The sequence below is a fragment of the Micromys minutus genome, assembly GCF_963924665.1.
Source record: "Micromys minutus genome assembly, chromosome: 32".
In the NCBI taxonomy this organism is placed as follows: domain Eukaryota; kingdom Metazoa; phylum Chordata; class Mammalia; order Rodentia; family Muridae; genus Micromys; species Micromys minutus.
Window position 1 is genome coordinate 4545679 of NC_137967.1, and position 20133 is coordinate 4565811.

At 49.8% G+C, this 20133-nt stretch overlaps 1 protein-coding gene across 2 annotated transcripts; it reads right to left on the reverse strand.

Annotated features, from left to right (window-relative positions):
- Nucleotides 1–1714: 1714 nt before the first annotated feature.
- Nucleotides 1715–19893, reverse strand: BCAT2 (branched chain amino acid transaminase 2). 2 transcript variants are annotated; one of them, XM_080908882.1, is made up of 11 exons: nt 19836–19893; nt 12697–12771; nt 12222–12425; nt 6235–6345; nt 6026–6145; nt 5724–5887; nt 3548–3690; nt 3306–3391; nt 2953–3093; nt 2797–2871; nt 1715–2113 (listed from the first exon to the last, which is right to left on the reverse strand). In XM_080908882.1, the coding sequence occupies exons 3-11, from the start codon at nt 12330–12332 to the stop codon at nt 2075–2077; spliced, it is 990 nt and encodes a 329-aa protein (XP_080765008.1). In that variant the 5' UTR covers nt 12333–12425; nt 12697–12771; nt 19836–19893; the 3' UTR covers nt 1715–2074. The 2 variants fall into 2 exon arrangements, with proteins under 2 accessions (XP_080765008.1, XP_080765007.1); XM_080908881.1 differs by lacking the exon at nt 19836–19893 and adding an exon at nt 17479–17555.
- Nucleotides 19894–20133: the final 240 nt, after the last annotated feature.

Sequence of the window (20133 nt, forward strand, 5' to 3'; positions counted from 1 at the left end):
GTCCGGCGCGCAAGTCCTCCGAGAGACTGTGTGCCCACAGGTACCTGTGTAAATTAAACCTCTTGCTATTTGCATCCGAAGTGAGTGGTCTCGCTGTTCCTTGGGACGGGTCTCTTCAGGCAGAAGATACCCTCCGGGGGTCTTTCAGAGGAACTAAATTTCAGGTCCCAAGCCCTAGGGCAGCTGGGGACTTCCCAACAGCTGAGCAGCTTCTGTGGTAAACATCAGTCTGAGTGCAGACATCTCAGGGACAACTTCTCCATCTTCTGACAGGACCAAACTAAGTTCATGTTCCCAGGCCTAAGAACCAACTCCTAACCAGACTGATGGAAACTCCCTTGCCCAACCCTTTATACCTAGATAGACAAGGTCCCTTCAGGGTCAGAGGTCAGTATCGGCTTGATTACAATACATTTTTATCCTCTATATTGACCTGGTCTTTGAGTTATTATATATATGTATTTCTGACTGACATTATGCCTGCAGGCCAGAAGGGGGCACCAGATCTTATTCTAGATGCTGATGAGCCACCATGTGGTTGTTGGGAACTGAACTCCGGACGTCTGGAAGAGCAGTCAGTGCCCTTAACCGCAGAACCATCTCTCCAGCCTGAAATGAGTTATTTTTGTGTTACACGAACAAACAACCATGTCCCTGTCCCTCAAATGTAGGGATCCTCAGACCATCTCAAGAACCCAGTGAAGGACACAAGACCTTGACGGCAGCAGGGAACAGCCAGAAGCCAAGAGGAGGAAATGAGCCCTCAGCAAAACACTTGCAGCCAGCCCATCACAGAAACGTGTGTTTCAGGTTTTTGTTTGGTTGGAGTTTTGTTTTCTCAGACAGTGTTTCTCTGTTACCCTGGCTCTCCTGGAGCTCTAGAGTCCAGGTTGGCCTTGGACTCAAGAGATTCACCTGCCTCTTTCTCCCGAGTGCTGGGATTAAGGATAACTGCCTGGCAGAAAAAAAAAAAAAAAAAAAAAAAAAAAGAGGATTTTTACAGGATGGAGAGAAGACCGTTTCCCAGGGGCCTGTAGATTGTCCCTTGGGTCCTCTTGGCCCCTAACCTTTACTTGAGCAATAACTGGTAAAAGGGAATGAGATGTGGCAATAGGTCAGTTAGGGCCCCAAGAAATCGGAATTCCTATCCCAAGGCTGCTGGCAGCCTTGCCCTGATCACATCTGCCCAATAGTCCTGCAGTTTCTCTCTCCATCCGGCTAATTTGATCAGCAATGAAATGGCATGCCCAAAATCAAAGCCGGCAGAAAACAGGTAGGATTTGAACCCAGATCTGCATCGGGTCTTAATGGCCTCTCTCTAGAAGCCCATGTGGACCTTATTCAAGCATGTGTGTGTGCGCGGAGGCAGGGATTGGGACCACAAAATCACAGTGATGTGATCCTTCTAACTCCTGCAACAGTCAACAAATCAGGGACTCGCTTCAGTAGGTAGCTTGCCCTGTCAGAGGAGCTGATGTCCCTCTGACCTCTGACACATTACAGGGATTGGGCACCAATGAAATGTAAGAAGAGATCCTAAGAGACCTGGTGTGGCCACTGTAAGACTGTACCCCAGACAGGAGTGCAGGGAGAATCCAGTAAGCGGGGTTCGATACTAAATTACAGAAGAAAGCCTCAGGTCAGAGAAGTCCTCAGGGTGAGCCCCTAATGTCCCAGGATGGTGCTTAGAGCTTAGAGCATGACAGCCAATGTCTTGTTCTTTGGCATTTTATTTCAGAATTGCAGCAAGGACAGAGAGAGGGGGATGGGAGGGAGACACGACGAGCACCGGGGATCCGGCCTGAGAACGGAGATCGAGAAGAAGCCAAGGTTCTCCTTTGAACAGACGCGGAGCAGCTGAGCCCTGAGACCCAAAATTGGAGGTGGGGTCCAAATGGCATGGGTCCCGCCCTTAAGGCTTTGGAGTATAACGTCCACGTGAGGGTACCAGAGATCCAGCAGTCTGAGCCGACCTTTCCCTATTGCACTTCTCTTGAGCCTCTTGGGAGGCGAGTACGCTGGAGTGGATGCTGCGCGTCAGCGGATCCAACCAGGGAGGACACAGCCCATAACGTCACACCTGAAGCATCCAATCATGGGCACTGGCTCCGTACTGCCGGACAACGAAGTTGACTCAATGAGAAAGCGGCACTACACTGCACTACAACTCCCAGTAGGCCGTGGAGCATCGCAAGCTGACCGCTCCTAGAGCTTCACCCCAGTGCCTGATGGGAAGTGTAGTCCTTGGCCCAGAGACCCCCACCAACAAAGGGAGCATCAAGACAGAGTTGCAAAGCCTCGAAGGCTCTTGGGAAAAGGTAGTTTTCAGCTCAGTTGTGTTGTGCTAGGTGCCAACACGGGACCAGGATACCCAGTCACCTCTGGTCCAGCTCATCGGGAAATGAGCCCAGAGGTTCTCTAAAAGCTCTCTTGGGAATGCACCAGAGGCTTGTGAGAGGAATCCCACAAGGCCAGGGACAGGCAAGAAAAAAAAAAAAAAAAAAAAAAAAAGATTGCCAGGCCAAAGGGACAGCCCAGAATCCCAGGGAGTCATGGGAGGCCCATTTTTTCCCTTCCTTTTTGAAACTTTTTATTTTTGTTATTATTTATTTTTGTGGCCAACATCCCAGAGTCTCGTGAAAAGGGGGGTTCTGTCTTTAGGACCCGAAGCCTCAGAGACTCCTTGAAGGGGCCTACAACTCCTGAGGCAGGAAAAATTCCCCTGCTTCTGGCCACAGGTGTTCAGGGGAAAGAAGCCATTAATCAGAGTTGGTGTTCCCAAGCTCAGGAGCTCACCTGAATAGCCTTCAGCTCCTTCTGGAAGCGTAGGATGAGCTCCGGCCCGTTCTCCATGGTAGGAATGTGAAGTTGCTGGGGGGTGGGGGGGAAGGGCCATGAGGATGGGGCACTCCCCCTCTTTCTCTCCCACCTACCCAGGCAGCTCTGCCTCACCTTGCCTTCATAGAGGATCCGGTGCACCGGGCAGACCTGGCAGGCGGTGCCCGAGCCGAAGACTTCTCGCACGCGGCCCTCTTCCAGCGCTCGCTTCAGTTCCTTCATAGTGACCTTGCGTTCTACCACCCGGAACTCACCCTGCATAACGGACCCAGAAACACTCCAGTACCCAGACTCTCGCCCTGCTGCAGAACATCCCCTCCCTAAGGCTGCTGGGAAAGACAGAGGCGCGGGGACGGGACAGAGACCCCGGAGAAAAGAGGGCTGGCTTGGCAGAGGGCCAGGCTTCCACCACCGAGCCACAATCAAGACGCTTAGATCCAAAGATTCAGGTGCCACACGGGCCCTACCCAAGTCCTGGCCAGATCCAGCAGGCTTTGTCGAACCACTCCAGGCAGGATGACGCCATTCAGTGGGGGGGTTACCAGCTCCAGTACTACGTCAGGGAGGACAGATGGGTGTCACTGCTTCCCGCCCTTAAACAATCTCCCCCTTCTTTTAGAAGTCACAGCAGGATTCCGAGGCCTTGCCACCAGGAAGGAATTAGACAGGCCCTCGTACGGGGTGTGGGGTGGGACATGAGTGGGCTCACCTCCGTCCTCATGAGTCCAGTAGACGAAGATGTTCATGGTGCCCACCTCGGTGAGCTGGTGGTCCGGCCCGTACAGCCAGAGGACTTGCTCGCAGCCTTTCTTCTGGGCTTCTCGTTGCACCGCCACAGTGGGGCCGTAATTCCTGGAAGGCAGCCTGGTCACACTGGGCAGAGAATTCCCCACACTCCCCACAACACGACCGAGGAGCAGTCTCCTTCCCGAACTCACAGTGCCGCCTCTAAACCTGCCAGACGGACTTCTTAACCTAATAGTGGGGTCGAGGTTGGGGCCCTGTGTGGTCGGCCCCATTTCCTGCCTCCTTTCTCCAGCGTCTGAGATTAAGGTCACAGGCGTGGTGACACCAAGGAGGTTTGCTTGCTCTACTCCACACTTCTTTTTTTCGGATTTATTTTTTAAAACGGGGTTTCTCTGTGTGGCCCTGGCTTTTGTTGGGGCTGGAGAGATGGCTCAGCGGTTAAGAGCACTGACTGCTCTTCCAGAGGTCCTGAGTTCAATTCTAGGCAACCACGTGGTGGCTCACGACCATCTGTAATGGGATCTGATGCCCTCTTCTGGTGAGTCTGAAGACAGCTGCAGTGTACTCATGTACATTAAATAAATAAATAAATAAATAAATAAATAAATAAATAAATAAATAAATCTTTAAAGGGGGCAGGGCGGCTTATGTTACCGTACACAGTTGGTTCTTTTGTCTTTGAGGCAGGGTCTCTAATAACAGAGGCTGGCCTCAGAACCACCTTGCAGCTGAAGCTAGTGTTGAACTCCTGACCCTCTTGATGGGAGGAGAGCTGGGCAACCCTACAGGGGCTCTCGTCCTGTTTTAACCTGTGGTGTGTTAGCTGCACCAGACTTTCCTTACTCATACAAGGCTCCTAGTGTCCAAGGCCAGGACCCCAGCCCATGTTCTGAGCCTTGTGCAAAGACTGGTCTTGTTTCTCTTCCTGTGCCAAGTGTGGTCAGAAAGTGTCTGCCCAGTTTTTCTTTTTCTTTCTTTGAACTCAGGATCTCCGTGTAAATATTCCTGTCATTAAGCTCCACCCTAACCCCTCTTTGGGAGATTCTAGGCTCCACCACTAAGCCACCCCTGAAGTCCTCCACAGGAGGATACTAGGTATCAGCTGCTGATCCACAGCCTGCAGCTTCCTAGATTTAGTTATTCGTTTTAGATGTGTGTGTACTATCGCTGTCTTCAGACACACCAGAAGAGGGCATCAGATCCTTGGTTGCTGGGAATTGAACTCAGGACCTCTGGAAGAGCAGTCTGTGCCTTTAACCCCTGAGCCATCTAAGCCCAACCCACAGCTCTTTCTGTGGCCTTCCTGCTTCAGCCCACTGAGGCATTATGACTATCTGACATATATGGCTGTATGCCACCATGCCTGGCTTCTCTTACTACCTTTGTAGCCAAGAAACCACAGGTGAAGTGTCACCTCTTAAATGGAGCTTTCACAAGACCCTGTGAACCCTGCAATTGAGATTGCAGATCTGAACACAAGGGTGCACACCTGCCCTCAGGGGGTACGGCTGGGCCTCATCTGTGTCACCAGCTGCAGCTAACAGATGGCCTGACCCTCAGAAGACCTCACAGATGTGTTCTGGGGTGACCTGAATAGTCTTCTTGTGTGTCCACAGACAATAGTCTTCCTACTTGTCCCAGCATGCCAGTAGCTTATACCCAACCTGACCCCAGAAGACTTAACCACCTCCTCACAATATATTGTGTCAGGGCCTTTGGCAACACGGAAGGCTGGGACGCCCAGAGGGTCAGAATGGAGATGGGACCCAAGTCATGTTGGGGGGGGATTATGCATGGAGACAGCACAGGTGACCCAGGAAGACCTAATGGTCATCTTGCTTTCTAGAGGCTTCCAGGGGGATCACTCAGTCCTGGTCCCACTGTCCCTCCCATCTCTGGGCTCATTTGTTCAAGGGAACGGTGCTCCTTTCTCCTTTGACCTTTAGTGTCAGGCACCAGGAATGGCAAAGGTCACAAAGAAAGCCCAGAGCCCAGCTGCAGAGCCAGTGACAATAGCTTTCCTACCCAGCACCCAGGCACAGCCCCAACCTAGAAGCACAAGGCGTACCACAGTTCGCCCTGTTGCGGTATCTCCGGCTCCAGGGCACAACTCCGTGGGCATGTGGGAAGCTACTTACCCCCCCAACTTGCAGTCACCGACTCCACCAATCCAGGCTCTGACAAATGAGGGGTCCGCCAGGAGAGAGACGGGTGTCATAGAGTCTCCCGGGAAGTAGGAGCCCACAGGGCACAGAATGACGAACAGGAGGGCTTGTGTGACCATTCCGACACCCAGCGAGGGCTATGATGGGCGAAGTGGCAGGATCAGACCAAGGGGTCCTCACTTCAGTCTCCTCCTCCCTCAGACCCAGAGCCTCCTCCCTCAGAACCCTGGGTCCAGGCTCAGCCTCCGCATGCCAGCTCCCACAGCAGTGCCTACCTCATTCCCGATCAGCACGGGCCGCACGTAGAGGCTCGTTCCATTGCCATCGGGAACCCAGTCTTTATCTACCTCAATGAGCTGGCGGATGCACTCCAGCAGCTCCTGCTTGTCAAAGTCCTGGGTGGATTCCATAGGAGTCAGGGGTCCAGATTCTCTCTATCACACCCCCCCCCCGCCCTCTCACCTAGGACGAACTGGCCACTTACCGGCAGGCAGAGGCGCCTTGCAGAACGTAGCATCCTGTCCATGTTGAGCCAGGGCCGGAAGAGGCGTATCTGATGGTCTACGCCTTTGTACGCTTTCAAGCCCTCAAAGAGCTGCAGAGACAGGCGGGGGGGGGGGGGGTGCTCAGGGGTGAACTCCACAGCATCGAGATAGCAAAAGACACATGGGTGCACACGGAGACAGAAGGGGAGAGTGATGGGGGTCGGGGGGACATGGAGATGCCAGAAAGCACAGGACAAGGCAGACATGTAACAAAAGCCCCTTATCTCAACTCCTCAGGGGCGCAGGGAGACCGCGCCAAGTTAAGGCCAGTTCAAGGAAAGCCTGGTCTACAAGAGGAGATCCAGTCTTAGAGACGGCTTAGTGGTTAAGAACACTGACTCTCTCCCAGAGGATCCAGGATAAATTCCCCGCACCTACTCATCATCATCTGGAACGCCAGCACCAAGGGAACCGATGCCCTGCTCTGGCCTCTGCAGGAACTGCTGGTACAGTGACACACACACTCACAAACACACAAGCACACACACAAATACACAAACACACACACTCAAACACACACTCACAAACACACACACACACTCAAACACACACACAAAAACACACAAACACTGTTTATACAAACATTTATACACATAAATTAAAAACACAATCTTTTAAAACAAATTCCAGGTTGGTAGAAAACACAGCCTGAGAGACGGTTTACAGGACAGGAAATAGCAATGGGTCTTTTTTTTTTTTTTTAATTACAATTCTTTGGGAATTTCATACATATGCACAACATCATCTACCTTATTCAAAATATTTTTAAGATGTATTTTATTTTTAATTCTGTGTTGTGTGTGTGTGTGTATGGATGGGTGCGTGAGAATGTGGTGCTCATGGAGTCCAGAGGCATCTGGTCCCCTGGAGTTGAAGTTTCAAGGTGCGAACTGCTTGAGGTAGGTGCTGGGAACTGAACTCGAGTCCTGTGCAAGGGCAATACACGCTCTTAACTACAGGGCCCCAGCATCATTTGTAATTAGAGGGGAAATGCAAATTAAAATGAACTTGAGGATCCTGGGATGGTTGTTGAAGTGTCTGCTGTACAGTCCTGGGGACCGGAGTTCAGCATCCAGCAACCATGCTAAAAAAAAATCAAACAACGCAAGATGGGGAGCAATCGAGGAAGATATCCCATTTGCTGTCACCCCTGCCAACACACACACACACACACACACACACCACACACACACACACAACACACACACACACCACACACACACACACACACACACACCACACACCACACACACACACCACACACACACACACACACACACAACACACACACACACCACACACACACACACACAAAATGATCTCAAATGGTAGTCCTGGTTGTCCTGGAACTCCATCTGTAGACCAGGCTGGCCTCAAACTCGCCTCTGCTCCTGAGTGCTGGGATTAAAGGCCTGCGCCACACCCACAACTTCTAAACCTCTATGGCTATAGGCAAGGCATCTTTCTGCGGAAACAGGCCTGGGCAGCAGTGTGGGAATTGATACAAGTTCCAAGGAGAATACTGTAGCAACCTGTTCAAAATGGCTTTCACTGACTAGCAAGAGATACACTGCAGTCAGAGGGAAAGATAAGAGAACTGCTGGTCTTCATTGCAACATTTTCTCTATTTCCAGGCTGAAAAGAACCCAAATGCCCAACAAAGGTGACTGACTTCCAGAGAGAGAGAGACAGACAGACAGACACAGACTCTGGGAGGGAGAGAGCCTCCTGCTGTTCTTGGACGGGCTGTTCTAGTGCCTGTAACTTTCCTTTTGTGATAGGCCATTGTTGTATTCCAACATGGTTGTCAGTTTGCCATTTTAGTGGTGGGGCAGCTGGTGATCCAACAGTGGCTTCCCCATATAAAGTTGAAGCATCAGCCTCGGCTGTATCCTGCTTAGTGACAGCCTTGTCTGGCCCTGTCTTCAATAATATTTATTTTCTTTATTAGGAATTTCTCCTCTTCTGCAGCCTGTGTCCGACCCTGGGGAAATGCTGATCTATGTTCCCCAATGTTGAAATAGATTTCTTCCCCATAGATTCATGGCTACATTAGCCACATATAACTTTATTTTTATTTATTTATTTATTATTATTTTTTTGGTATAAGGGAGGTTTATTTGGGAAGGGGGGAGCGAGACTCTGGTAGAGGTAGACAGACAGGGGAGCAGAGAAAGGGGTCCAGAAAGAAGGGGGTGAAGAAAGACCAGCTGGGAACACAGGGAACAGAGAGGAAACACATGACTTTAATTTTCCTACCTACCTTCTGGTCCTAAGCATCCAATCCATTTTAGACCCCACTGAGACGATGTCCCAATTTTTAGGAGTTGTGTACCCTCTGAAGTGGCCCAGCTGGATTCCAGGAATCTTGTGAAATTATTGTTACATCTGCTCCTGTATCCACTAAGCCTTCAATCTCAACTCATCTAACTGCAGTTTTAACTTTGGTCTCTTATCATTGATGTAGTTTACCAAAGTATCTGGCTTTTGGCATCTTTAGAATCTCTTGTTTTATCCATAGGAGCAGGTGTGTGTGTGTGTGTGTGTGTGTGTGTGTGTGTGTGTGTGTGAGAGAGAGAGAGAGAGAGAGAGAGAGAGAGAGACAGAGAGAGAGAGAGAAAGAGAGAGACAGACAGACAGAGAAATGTTAAGTCCTGAGCAGCTGTTTGTCCTGTCAGGCTTTGATTTTTCTTGTTGTTTTTCAGAACGGTTTTCCCTTGGTGGACAGGAAATGAATGGCTCATGTTGCTTTTTGTCCAGCCTTAAGACTGACAATGCTCATGGGCTGGAGAGGTGGCTCAGCGGTTAAGAACACTGGCTGTTCTTCCAGAGGTCCTGAGTTCAAATCCCAGCAGCCACATGGTGGCTCACAACCATCTGTGATGAGATAGGATGCCCTCTTCTGGTGTGTCTGGGGACAGCTACATTGTACTCACATTCATGAAATAAGTAAATCTTTTAAAAAAATTTTTTTAAAAAAAAAGGAGGGCTGTTGAATAAAGGGAAAAGTAACAATGCCCCTAGACATAGATTACATAGTTTTATGAACTTCCCATTTTGAAATGCTAATAAACAAAAGAGCAGCAGCAATCAGGAGGCACTGGATTATGAGGGAAAAAAAAAAACTGTTGAAACAGACCAGTCTACTTATTTTAGGGACGTCTTAACTTCAGAATGCAAGGCGGGAAATGTGTTGCTTAGAGGAGAGGTTTTGTGTATGTTTCAAAAGGAGAAGAAACGCTATGGACTAGGGGAAACCTATATACTTGACTATAAACATGAAGAAAAAAACCAAGAAGACAACACAACAGGTAAAATATATGCTGTTTTATATCTCAGCTCTGCGTGGGAACAGCTCTGAGACTGGCTGAGCACAGCCACTAAGTCTACAGAGTTGGCTACAGAGTCCTTGGGACTAATGGTGCCGTCCTGTCAGATGGCACAGATGGAGATTTATGTCGCATGTGGTCATACAGTTCAAACAGACTTGGGAAGCGTGGTCCCTTTTGATACCCTTCACCTGCTCAAAGAACAGAGAGACATCTTTAACTGACTTGCCGACACTGCATAGTCTGTACATGTGTTGACGCAGAAATGTTTGTTACCTCTAAAAGCTTTTTTATGCGAACAGAGCAAAAGGACCAGACACAAAAGAAGACAAGTAGCCCAGGTGATCCAACTTCAGATTGTTTTCTCAAAAACCTACATCCAGGACAGTTTCAAAGCTGCTGACCCCAGTGGTCCAGCCTTCCTCTGTTCCAAGCAGGACTTCAGTTAAGCCCTGTGCTTTCCTGATGGTCTTGGTCAGGGAGGAAACAAAGTAAAGGAGGTTGGATTCACTTAAAAACATAATGTAAAGTTCTAGTCCTTAAAAGCTACTATTACAAACTGTTTAGGATAAATAAAAAATTGTAAATTGGGGGCTGGAGAAACGGCTCAGTGGTTAGAGCACTGGCTGCTCTTCCAGAGGTCCTGAGTTCAATTCCCAGCAACCACACAGTGGCTCACAACCATCTGTGATGAGATCTGATGCCCTCTTCTGGTGTGTGTGAAGACAGCGACAGTGTACTCATGTACATAAGTGAGACATGTCTGCCCCTGGCTTCACCCCATTCTATCTCTGAGAAGATGACACGCATCATAGAACCTCCATCTGGAGTCTGCCTCTCTGTGGCAAAGCTGCCACCAGCCAAAGGACTGCCCTTGCCTCAACTGCTGACAGCATGCTGTCCAAACGGTGGACAAGCAGGACACAGGGAAGTCACCTGCCAAACTTTCCCAACACAAGGTAGGCCAGTCCTTCCTAAAAGTCTGTCACATGCCAGGCCAGGATGAAGATGACATTCCAATGACATGGTGACTGTCCGGGTATCCAGCAAACTCTTGTCATTTCTATAGTTTTGGAAGCTGCTTGCTCTGCACTTCCTGTTTACTAAGGTCATACTTATTCCTTCTCAGGTCTCTGATGAGCTTGAAGACAGATAGTTATAGCCTCACAATTAAATTTAAGTTGTTTAAATTAAGTTTGAGAAAATAATTTAAGGTCTAAGAAGACGGGGCTGGAGAGATGGCTCAGCGGTTAAGAGCACCGACTGCTCTTCCAGAGGTGCTGAGTTCAATTCCCAGCAACCACATGGTGGCTCACAACTATCTGTAATGGGATCTGATGCCCTCTTCTGGTGTGTCTTAAGGCACTGACAGTGTATTTACATAAATAAATAAATAAATCTAAAAAAAATTAACTCTTTTAAAAAAAAGGTCTAAGAAGACATTTTTAGGCTGATGAATACAAGTTCTGGTAGGAAGTGAATTAGGTACAGAAGTTTGGACTCATCAGGACAGATGGACAGCTAGTAGAGCACTTTCTCCAAGTTTGCCAAATCCGTATGGACTGGACACTGTGAATGTAACTCTTATCTGACAGTTTTCATAATTGTTCCTATTGTGTATAGCTTATTGATGTTAGAGAAAGAACCAGTCATTGGACTAAAAAGGGGAGATGCTGGAGTGATGTTTTTGCACAGTGTGTAAAGCTGGGTCTCCATCCTCCCTAAGGCACCTTCTGACTGGTTAAAATAAAAACACTAAGGAGAACAGCAAAAGGCAGAATAGGAAGGTGGGACTTCCAGATAAAGAGAGGACTCTGGGAAAGAGAAAGACGTGGGAGATTTGCCATTTGGACTCAGAGGAAGCCAAACAGAAGAAACTGAAGAGAGGTGACTAACCAGCCACATGTCAAATAGAATGACATCAACAGGTTAATTAGGAGCTAGTTAGGAGCAAACCTAAGCTAAGGCCAAGCGCATTGTAAATAAACATAAGCCTCCACATCATTATTTGGGAGCTAGGGTAGACGTAGAAAGGCTCGTGGTTACAACTGTCGGATGGACTATCACACGGCAGCAGCGGTCACAGGAAAATCAGATTGCTAGACTGAAAGATCCCAATGAGGGTCTCATTCTGGAGTCATGGCTAGCCTCAAAACTGAGCAGCCCTCCTGCCTCGACCTCCCCCAGTGCTGTAGTCACACCATCTCCCGCAGGGCCTGCGAGGGCTCTTACTCTATCCAGGCTGGTCCTGTTCCTACTCAGACTCCTCCTGAGCTCATCTCCTCTGTGGCCCTGTTGACATCCTGAGCCTCCACTGCCCCACAGGTCTGCCAGCCTAGCCCTCCTGTCTGCGTAAGCTGTCTGTTCTACGTTTTTTATCTTTGCGGGGAGGACTCCACTTTCTTTAGAGCACAGAGTTCCAACAAAGCAGGATCTGCTCATCTTGGGGACTGGCTGTCACCTCACCTGTGTCCCGGAACACAGGTGATCTCAGGAAGAGACGACAGCTCCACAGAGGAAGGGATGTACAAAGCCACCTCGAGAGCTGGCCTTTCCCTCAGTCAGAGCGGACTGGGGACAGAGGCAGCCGGTCCTACCTGCAGGGAGTAGTGAAGGCCGGAGCAGGCTGGGTGCAGTGTGAGGTTCTGGAAGGGCTGGATCCTCGGAGGGCCCCAGCCTGTCTTGCTGTTCCACTCCACCATCAGCATGTGGTCTGTGAATGTCTTCCCAAACAGCAGTGGCTGGCTAGGGGCTGGCTTCTTCTGTGGCTCTCTGGTCACCTGGACCTGGAGGTCTGCAGCCTAAGGGAAAACAAAGCAAAACAATAAAAAAAAAACAAACGAACGGTACCTGAGGGACCTGGAGTCATCAGCCTGCAAGGCTTCAGCTTCCGCGGGACCTCGGCTTCAGACCCACAGAAAAGGGGCAGGTACCCAAGAAACACAGTGTTAGCTCTTCACAGCACCCAACAGGGGACAGCTAGATGACCCCTGAGAGATGAGTCCTGTCCTCCCTCAGACATAGGGGTACAGACCCCAGGCTTCCTCCCTTAGACACAGGGTCTCCTTTTACCTTGAAGTTGGAGGACACACATCTTCTGGGCCCACACAGAAGCCAGGGAATAGGCAGAAGCTTTCGGGCCCAGACCTAGGGTGAAGAGAGAAATAAGTATGGCCAAGGTGAGAGCCAGGAAGAATAGAGGTCCTGGGACCTGTCTGCCACCTCTTTCTTGGGAGGCCCCTGAAGTCAGCTCTGTCCCAGGCGCAGTGCATTCTAGACAATCTGTGCTCTGCCCACGTCCCCACCAGGATGCCTATTCGTAGAAAGACTAAAGTCAGCTCCAGCCCCTCCACCATGCAGGGCAAAGTCTACAGAGGCGTGCCTCCTACTAGAGAACTTTGGCCACAGCTAGTAGACAGCTCAGACGGGACAACGACCAGGGACAGTGAGCAGGTAAGGGAGCACTCCTGGCTATGGGGGGTGGGGGTTGGGGGACACAAAACCTGAAGAGAGGTAGTAAAGAGTAGGTCTTGTTTATCCCAGAATTCAGCAGCCAGCCCAGACCTCAGACCTCCTCCCTCAGACCCTGGAGTAATGACCTATGTACTTCTCTATCAAACCCAGAGCTCCAGACACCAGCCCTCCTCCTTCCGACCCAATGGTCCTCTTTAACCTTCCTCCCTTAGACCCACAGCTACGCGACTCCAGCCCTCATTCCTCAGACGGGAGTCTTAATGCTTCCTCTTTAGGAATATCAGTCAGCTTGCTCCCACTTCCACGCCATCCAGCCACACAGCTGGAATACCTTCCCTCACACCCCAGAGCTCACTTCGGTGTTCACTGTCTGCGGCTGAAGGGCAGCCACGTGCCAGCCACTGAAAATACCGACAGAACACATCCCTGCTGACCTTCCCCGAGGCTAGCATGGGATTCAGGACTGGTTGTGTAAGGAGGGTGACCCCTTCCTGATATTTGGGCGTCATGCTTTTCTCTGCAGACCATGGAGAGGCAGCTGAGTCCCAAGTTTGAGGAAAACAGGATCCCAGCCTGTTTCTGCAGGAACAGTTCCTGACCAGTGAGATGGGGCAGTCTTGCAGAGGCCACTGATCAATGGGTGAGTCTCAAATGTCACATGGATACATCTGGGCCAGGACACAGATTCATTCTTCCTTCCTTCCTTCCTTCCTTTCTTTCTTTCTTCCTTCCCTTCTTCCTTCTTTCCTTTCTTTTTTGAAGGGGAGAGGACTTGAGGCAGGGTCTTACTAAGTTACCCACTGACCTCAAACACAATCTATAGCCCAGTGGGTGGGGTTAAGATCTTCCTGCCTCAGATTCTGCGCAGGACAGGATGACAGGCGCGTGTCACCACACCTGGCTGAGGTCAGATCTTATCTGTGTGCTATATGCATTTCTGCATGGGTCTGTGGAGGTCAAACTCAGAGGGCATTCCTCGGGTGACTTCTACCATGGTTTTTTTGTTTGTTCGTTGAGACAGGGTCTTACTGTGTAGTCCTCGCTGTCCTGGAACTCGCTGTGTAGACCAGGCTGGCCTTGATCCTCCTGTCTTGTCCTCCCTAGTGCTGAGGTTAAAGGTATACAACCCCACTAGATCCCGAAGTGGGCCAGTTTTGCTGAGCTATCTACGGTCTCAAGCTTGCCAACAATAACATTTAAGAGTGAGTCACAATGGACAGGGTGGCACACACCTTTTGTCCCAGCTCTCAGGAGGCAGGGGCAGATGAGTCTCTGAATCTGAGGTCAGCCTGGTCTAGGGAGTCCCAGGTCGGCCAGGGCTACACAGAGAAACTCTGTCTTAAGAAACAAGATAAAAACAAAAACAAGCAAACAAGACAGAGTCACCCAGTGGGTTTCAGGGATCAAACTCAGGCCCGGCAGGTGCTTCACCAGTGACATCTCCCAGCCACAGATGTGGTCTTAATGGTGTGGTGCCCAAGAGCTTCTGGGGTGATCTAAGTAAGAGTAAGGACCCCTTGTTGTCTCTGTGTGGTGACATGAAGCTAGCCCAATGCTCCCACCCTGCATCAGACACTCACAGTGTGGGGACAAGACCACCGCTCTGGGTAGGGTAGCCAGCATGGAGGAAGGACAGCAGAGGAAACAAGGACACTCTTTTTTTTCCCTTTTAGTAGAGTAAGCCAGAAAAGCTGAAGAGCGCAGCACAGAGATACTGAGATGAAGAAGAGATGAAGCTGTGGTTGGACTCAGTTACAGAATGCTTGCCTAGCATGCAGGACTCCCTGGGTTAATTTCTTCCCCAGAGCACACAAATCCTGGGAACCCAGCACTTGGGAGATAAAGGAAGGAGGATCAGGACCTCAAGGCCATCCTTGACTATGTAGCAAGTTTAAGGCCAGCCTGGCCTATATAAGAATAAGACCCTGTCCTAATAATAATAATAAGGTAATGATGATGATGAAGAAGAAATAAGGAATGAGGGAGAGATCCAAGGGTGGTGGTCCTAGAACCTTTAGCCCTAGCACTGGGGGGGGGGGGGCATGCAGATTTCTGAGTTTAAGGCCAGCCTAGTTTACATTGTGAGACCCTGTCTCAAGAAAAAAATAAAAGGGTCAAGAGATTTCAAGAGTTATGATTATAGAGAAGATTCACTGAGATGACTAATTAGGTAAAAGCACCCATCAGCAAGGCTGAGAGTCTGTTTCCCAGGACCCACAGGCAATAAATAAAACTGCAGTGGGGCAAGGGGCAGGGGTTGGCAATACTAGGAGGGGAGGGAAAGGCAGAGAGTCAAAGGAATTCTCAACTGGGTTTAGCAGCACAAACCCATCCTCACAAAACTCGGGAGGCAGAAGCAGGAGGATCGAAAGTTCAAGCCCAGCCAGAGCTAAAGAGATCCAGGGGAAAGGAGGGAGAAAAACATCATGCAGCCTTGAGGCACAGAGAAGGCATTGTGCCAAGGTCCAGAGATGGTAAGTCCAAACTGGTCACAGAGCTTTAGTGACTTCGGAAGTCCTACCTTTGTCTTTCTGGGACAACTGTCTAAGGCCAACAGTCTTCTCTTGGATCAAAGAACACTCTTTCCCCACCCCATAGGATAGGAATGAAGCCTAAAGAAAGAGGTAGAGGGGCAACAGGAAATATTAAAGGGTAGACGCAGAGCTCAGAAATTAAAGGGGAGTGTGCTGGGCAGGGTCTCATGAGATTCAGCCATGTTCCTTTCACAACCCAGCAGCCCTGAACCACAAACACAAGATCAGGGTGGCCTGGTCAAAAGGTCACTCTGATGTCACTGGTAAGCCAAGTAATTATCATAGTAAGGTGTTGTCCTTTCTCAGAGAACAGTTCTCACACCAAGCTATCTCATTAAATTTCAGGGCTGCTCCTGGCATAGCCCCAGGCCCTCCTTATTCTAGGGCAGACTCTCCCTCAGTCCTATAGAAGTTCAGGACTCTGTTACAACCCATCACCTTAGGACCACCCTTTACAGAGCCATGTGGTATCCTAACACAGCCCAGGGCAGTTTCCTGACCCCCTTTTCTCCAAGGACAGCCTAGGATTGTCCTTGGCAAGTCAAAGGGCTGTTTCTTTCAGACTCAAGAAGTATCCCAATCTCAGTCTAGGCTAGTCCCTGCAAGATAGTCCTTGCCAAATCCCAGCCAGCAGGCTCCTTTATACTCCACAACTTTACTCTGTGTCTGTGTGTGTGTGTGTGTGTGTGTGTGCGCGCGCGCGCGTGTATACTCACCACTAGGTACTCATAGCTCTGAGCAGGCTCATGTTCAGAGTGTCTCCATTACAGGGCAAAACTGTTTTCCTCAGAATCCAGATCTGTCCCGTTAGAATTGAAGATTGGTCCAGTATGGCAAAGCTGTACCCATCCAAGGCCACCAAACTGTCAGAGCCTAATTTTTGGTCCCTGTCATATCCCAAGACTGTCTGCACAGAACATTTCTATCTGTCACTAAGAACCAGGAGGCTTAAAGGTTTATTTCAGAATTCACCAGCCTGGAGTAAGAACTTCTGATAATCAGGTGCAACTAAAGGCAAACGTTTTTTCCCAAGGTTATGACCAGCTGTTTGCACCCTTATTTATCACGTTCTCTTAAGATCACAGACTCTCAAGCACGGCGGTGGTAGCCCAGGAGTTTAATTCCAGGACTCGGAAGGCAGAGGCAGACAGATCTCTTGAGTTCGAGGGCCACCTGGTCTACAGAGCAATAGGATATCTGAGAGTATGCAGAGAAGCCACGCCTCGAAAAGACAAACAAACAAACAGATCATTGATTCTACAGAACTCTGCTGCTGACACCATGGGTGAGCACCGACTGAGTGTTCTCATTTGGAGGATCTTTATCATTTTGACAGACAGAAGCTCGGCTGGGATTACAAAACCAGGTACAGGGAGCCCTAGACACTCCACGCGTCCATATGTGCTTTTTGTTCCAAGAAATAAAATCCTGGGTCTAACTCCCACCCAAGACCCCGTGCCAAGACATACACTAAGTCCCGGAGGTCCTGGGCCCCTTGTCCAAGAGTGACTGCTGTCCAAAACCCACAGGCTGCACGTCCCAGCCACATCTTACCCGCACCCACAACCCCCTGTACTTCTCCCATTACAGCTCTCCTCCATGGCTCCCACTCCCGACCTCCCAGTTCAGGCACCTCTCGCACCCCACCCTTGTCTACCCATTTTGCCGCCCGTTAAAGCCTGGTACTCCTTTGCAAAGGGCCCATCTGCCTCTGAGTCCGGCAGCGGAACCCGAGGGCACAGAGGAATGACGCCAACCCGGAAAGGCTCACGCTAGTGGTCCGCCCGGAAGTGCGCCCCCCATCAGGTTCCCCGGAGCCCCCAGCGGCGGTCGGCCATGCACCCACCTGCCCTAGTATGGCTGCAGCCATGATCCTGTGTGGCTGGTAACTGTGCCTGCCTGGGGCGCGGCCTGGCGAAAGGCATTCCGGCCCCGCCCTGCTCACGCCCCCTCCCGCAGATGGCTGCTGTCTGCAAGCTTCACTTCTGCCAGGCAGTTCTTAGTGATAGGACCTCAGGGATTCAGACTCTGTGAAGAACATGCGCTGGAACAGTCCAGAACTGTCATACACTCCCTCCTTGCCTCCACCCTGCCCTGCTCTACCCAGCCACACTCACGCCCATTTACCTTGACTTTTCTTTTGCATTTGAATACAAAATGAACCCAGGGCCTCAAGGTTTAGGAAGCGCTCAGAACACAGAGAACAGATCCAGACCTTTATATTTTGTATATATTGTTGGGCATGATGGGGCACGCCTTAATCGATGCGTTTGGGAGACAGAGGTGGAGGATTTCCATGAGTTCAGAGCCATTCTGATCTACCTAATTAGTTCCAGGCCAGCCAGAGCTATATGGTGAGACCCTGTCTCAAAACAAAAGAAGGCTGGAAAGAGGGCTCATCAGTTAAAACTACTAGGCTGGTCTTCCAGAGGACTGGGCTCAGTCGGTTCCTAGCACCCACATAGCTCAGAACTGCCTGTAACTCCAGTTCCAAGGGATCCTGTGCCCTGTTCTGAAGTCCACAGACTCTAGACATGCACATGACACGGTTACATACATGCAAGCAATACACATACACAAAAACTTTAAATTTTTTTCTTTCTCTTTATTATTTATTTATTTATACACAGAAACCTTAAAAGGTTTTCTTTCTCTTATTTATAATTTATTTATAGACAGGGTTTCTCTGTGTAGCCCTGGCTGTCCTGGAACTCACTCTGTAAACCAGGCTGGCTTCAAACTCACAGAGATCCTCCTGTTTCTGCCTCCCAAGCTGGAATTAAAGGTGTGCCACCACTGCTTGCTGTAAGAAGATTTCCTTAAAAATAAAGCATTGGGTCTTCACAGGAAGTGGTAAAGTGGCCAAAGCAACAGCCAGCATCTTTGAGAAAAAGGAACAGCTCACTGTAAATGCCAGAGGGTCAAAGAAAATGTACTTTAAACCTGGCCTGAGGTACCTGCTTGGGATCCTAGCACCCCAAACGCTGAGGCAGAGGTTTGCTGCAAATATAAAAGCATCCTAAGTGAGAAAGCTAGACACTTGTCTCAAATAAATGCAACAAAAAGAACAGGACTTTGGAGAGAGAGGATGATGGCTAGGAGCTAAGACTCCTCACTCTGCACAAGGAGATAACATGACATGTTCATTGTAATCCTGAGATAAGCACTTGAGTACACACACACACACACACACATACACACACACAGAGTTCATGGGTCTATGGTTCATTGTGCCTCCAAGTTTCCTAAGACAGTGAAGCTCAGAATTTTCTTTCTTTTTTAAAATTATTTATTTATTATATATAAGTACACTGTTGCTGTCCTCAGACACACCAGAAGAGGGCATCAGATCTCATTACAGATGGTTGTGAGCCACCATGTGGTTGCTGGGAACTGAACTCAGGACCTATGGAAGAGCAGTCAGTGCTCTAACCACTGAGCCATCTTTCCAGCCCCTCCCCCCAAAAATTCACACATCAATTTATTACAGGATCTCAGCCTACAGCTTAGGTATATGAACCACATCCCTTCATCTATAGCTCTGCATCTTCAAGAGGTAGGTAGATAACCAGTACCAGAAATCATTTAAACACATACACACGGACTAAACTGCTGTGTCTATGTAAATCTGCACAATGTTCTCAGAATCCACAGCCACAACTGCTCCCAAATCCCAACGCCGAATTACTGTCCTTCAAACTGACCCGGGCACAGTAACCAAACCACACCACACACTCTACCCCGCAGCCATTAACCACCCCGCCCCCACCTCCCACTCTCCGTTTCTAAACCTGCCCTCCTCCCTAACTCCTCCAAACTGCAGCAAACGCCCCCGTCACGGCCAATCAGCGGCTGCCGCACACACACCTCTGCCTTGGCCAATCCACGGCAGCCTTGCAGTTCCACCCCTTTACCTGGGGTGTGGGGAAGCCGCTGCGCCCCGCGCCCAGACCTGGGGAGTGTCCAGAGCCTGCTCCTCCCCCAACACGCCCCCGCGGTGTCCTTCAGCCCCAAACCAAGCAATACAAATGCCAGCCTCCTCCCTCTGACCCACATGTCTCAACTCTGACGCGGCAGGGCGCTCAAGATTCTTCTACCAGCCACTGTCACTATTGCACTGGCAAAGAGAGCAAAACGCCTCTCCCCCGAGGGCCAAGAATAAACGCAGGCGCTTTTGCGCCTCCTTCATTATCTGCCACTTACCACTTTATTTAATTCTTCCCAGTGAGCCCTTTAATTAGTACAAAGGTGAAGCGGAACTACGCTCCCTGGAGACCGGAGTTGGTGCCTCTCGCGCCTGCTGAGAGGCCTCTGGGAGATAGAGTTCTTTGGAGTCAAGAACGCACGTGGACTAAATGTAGCTGGGGAGGAAACAACGCTAGGGTGGACAGACTTGTGTAAGAAACAGGAAACAAATGTCTCCTTTCTGGATGCCAGTTGTTTCCTTGTTTTTTCAAGACAGTGTTTCTCTTTGTGTAGCCCTGGCTGTCTTGGAACTCAC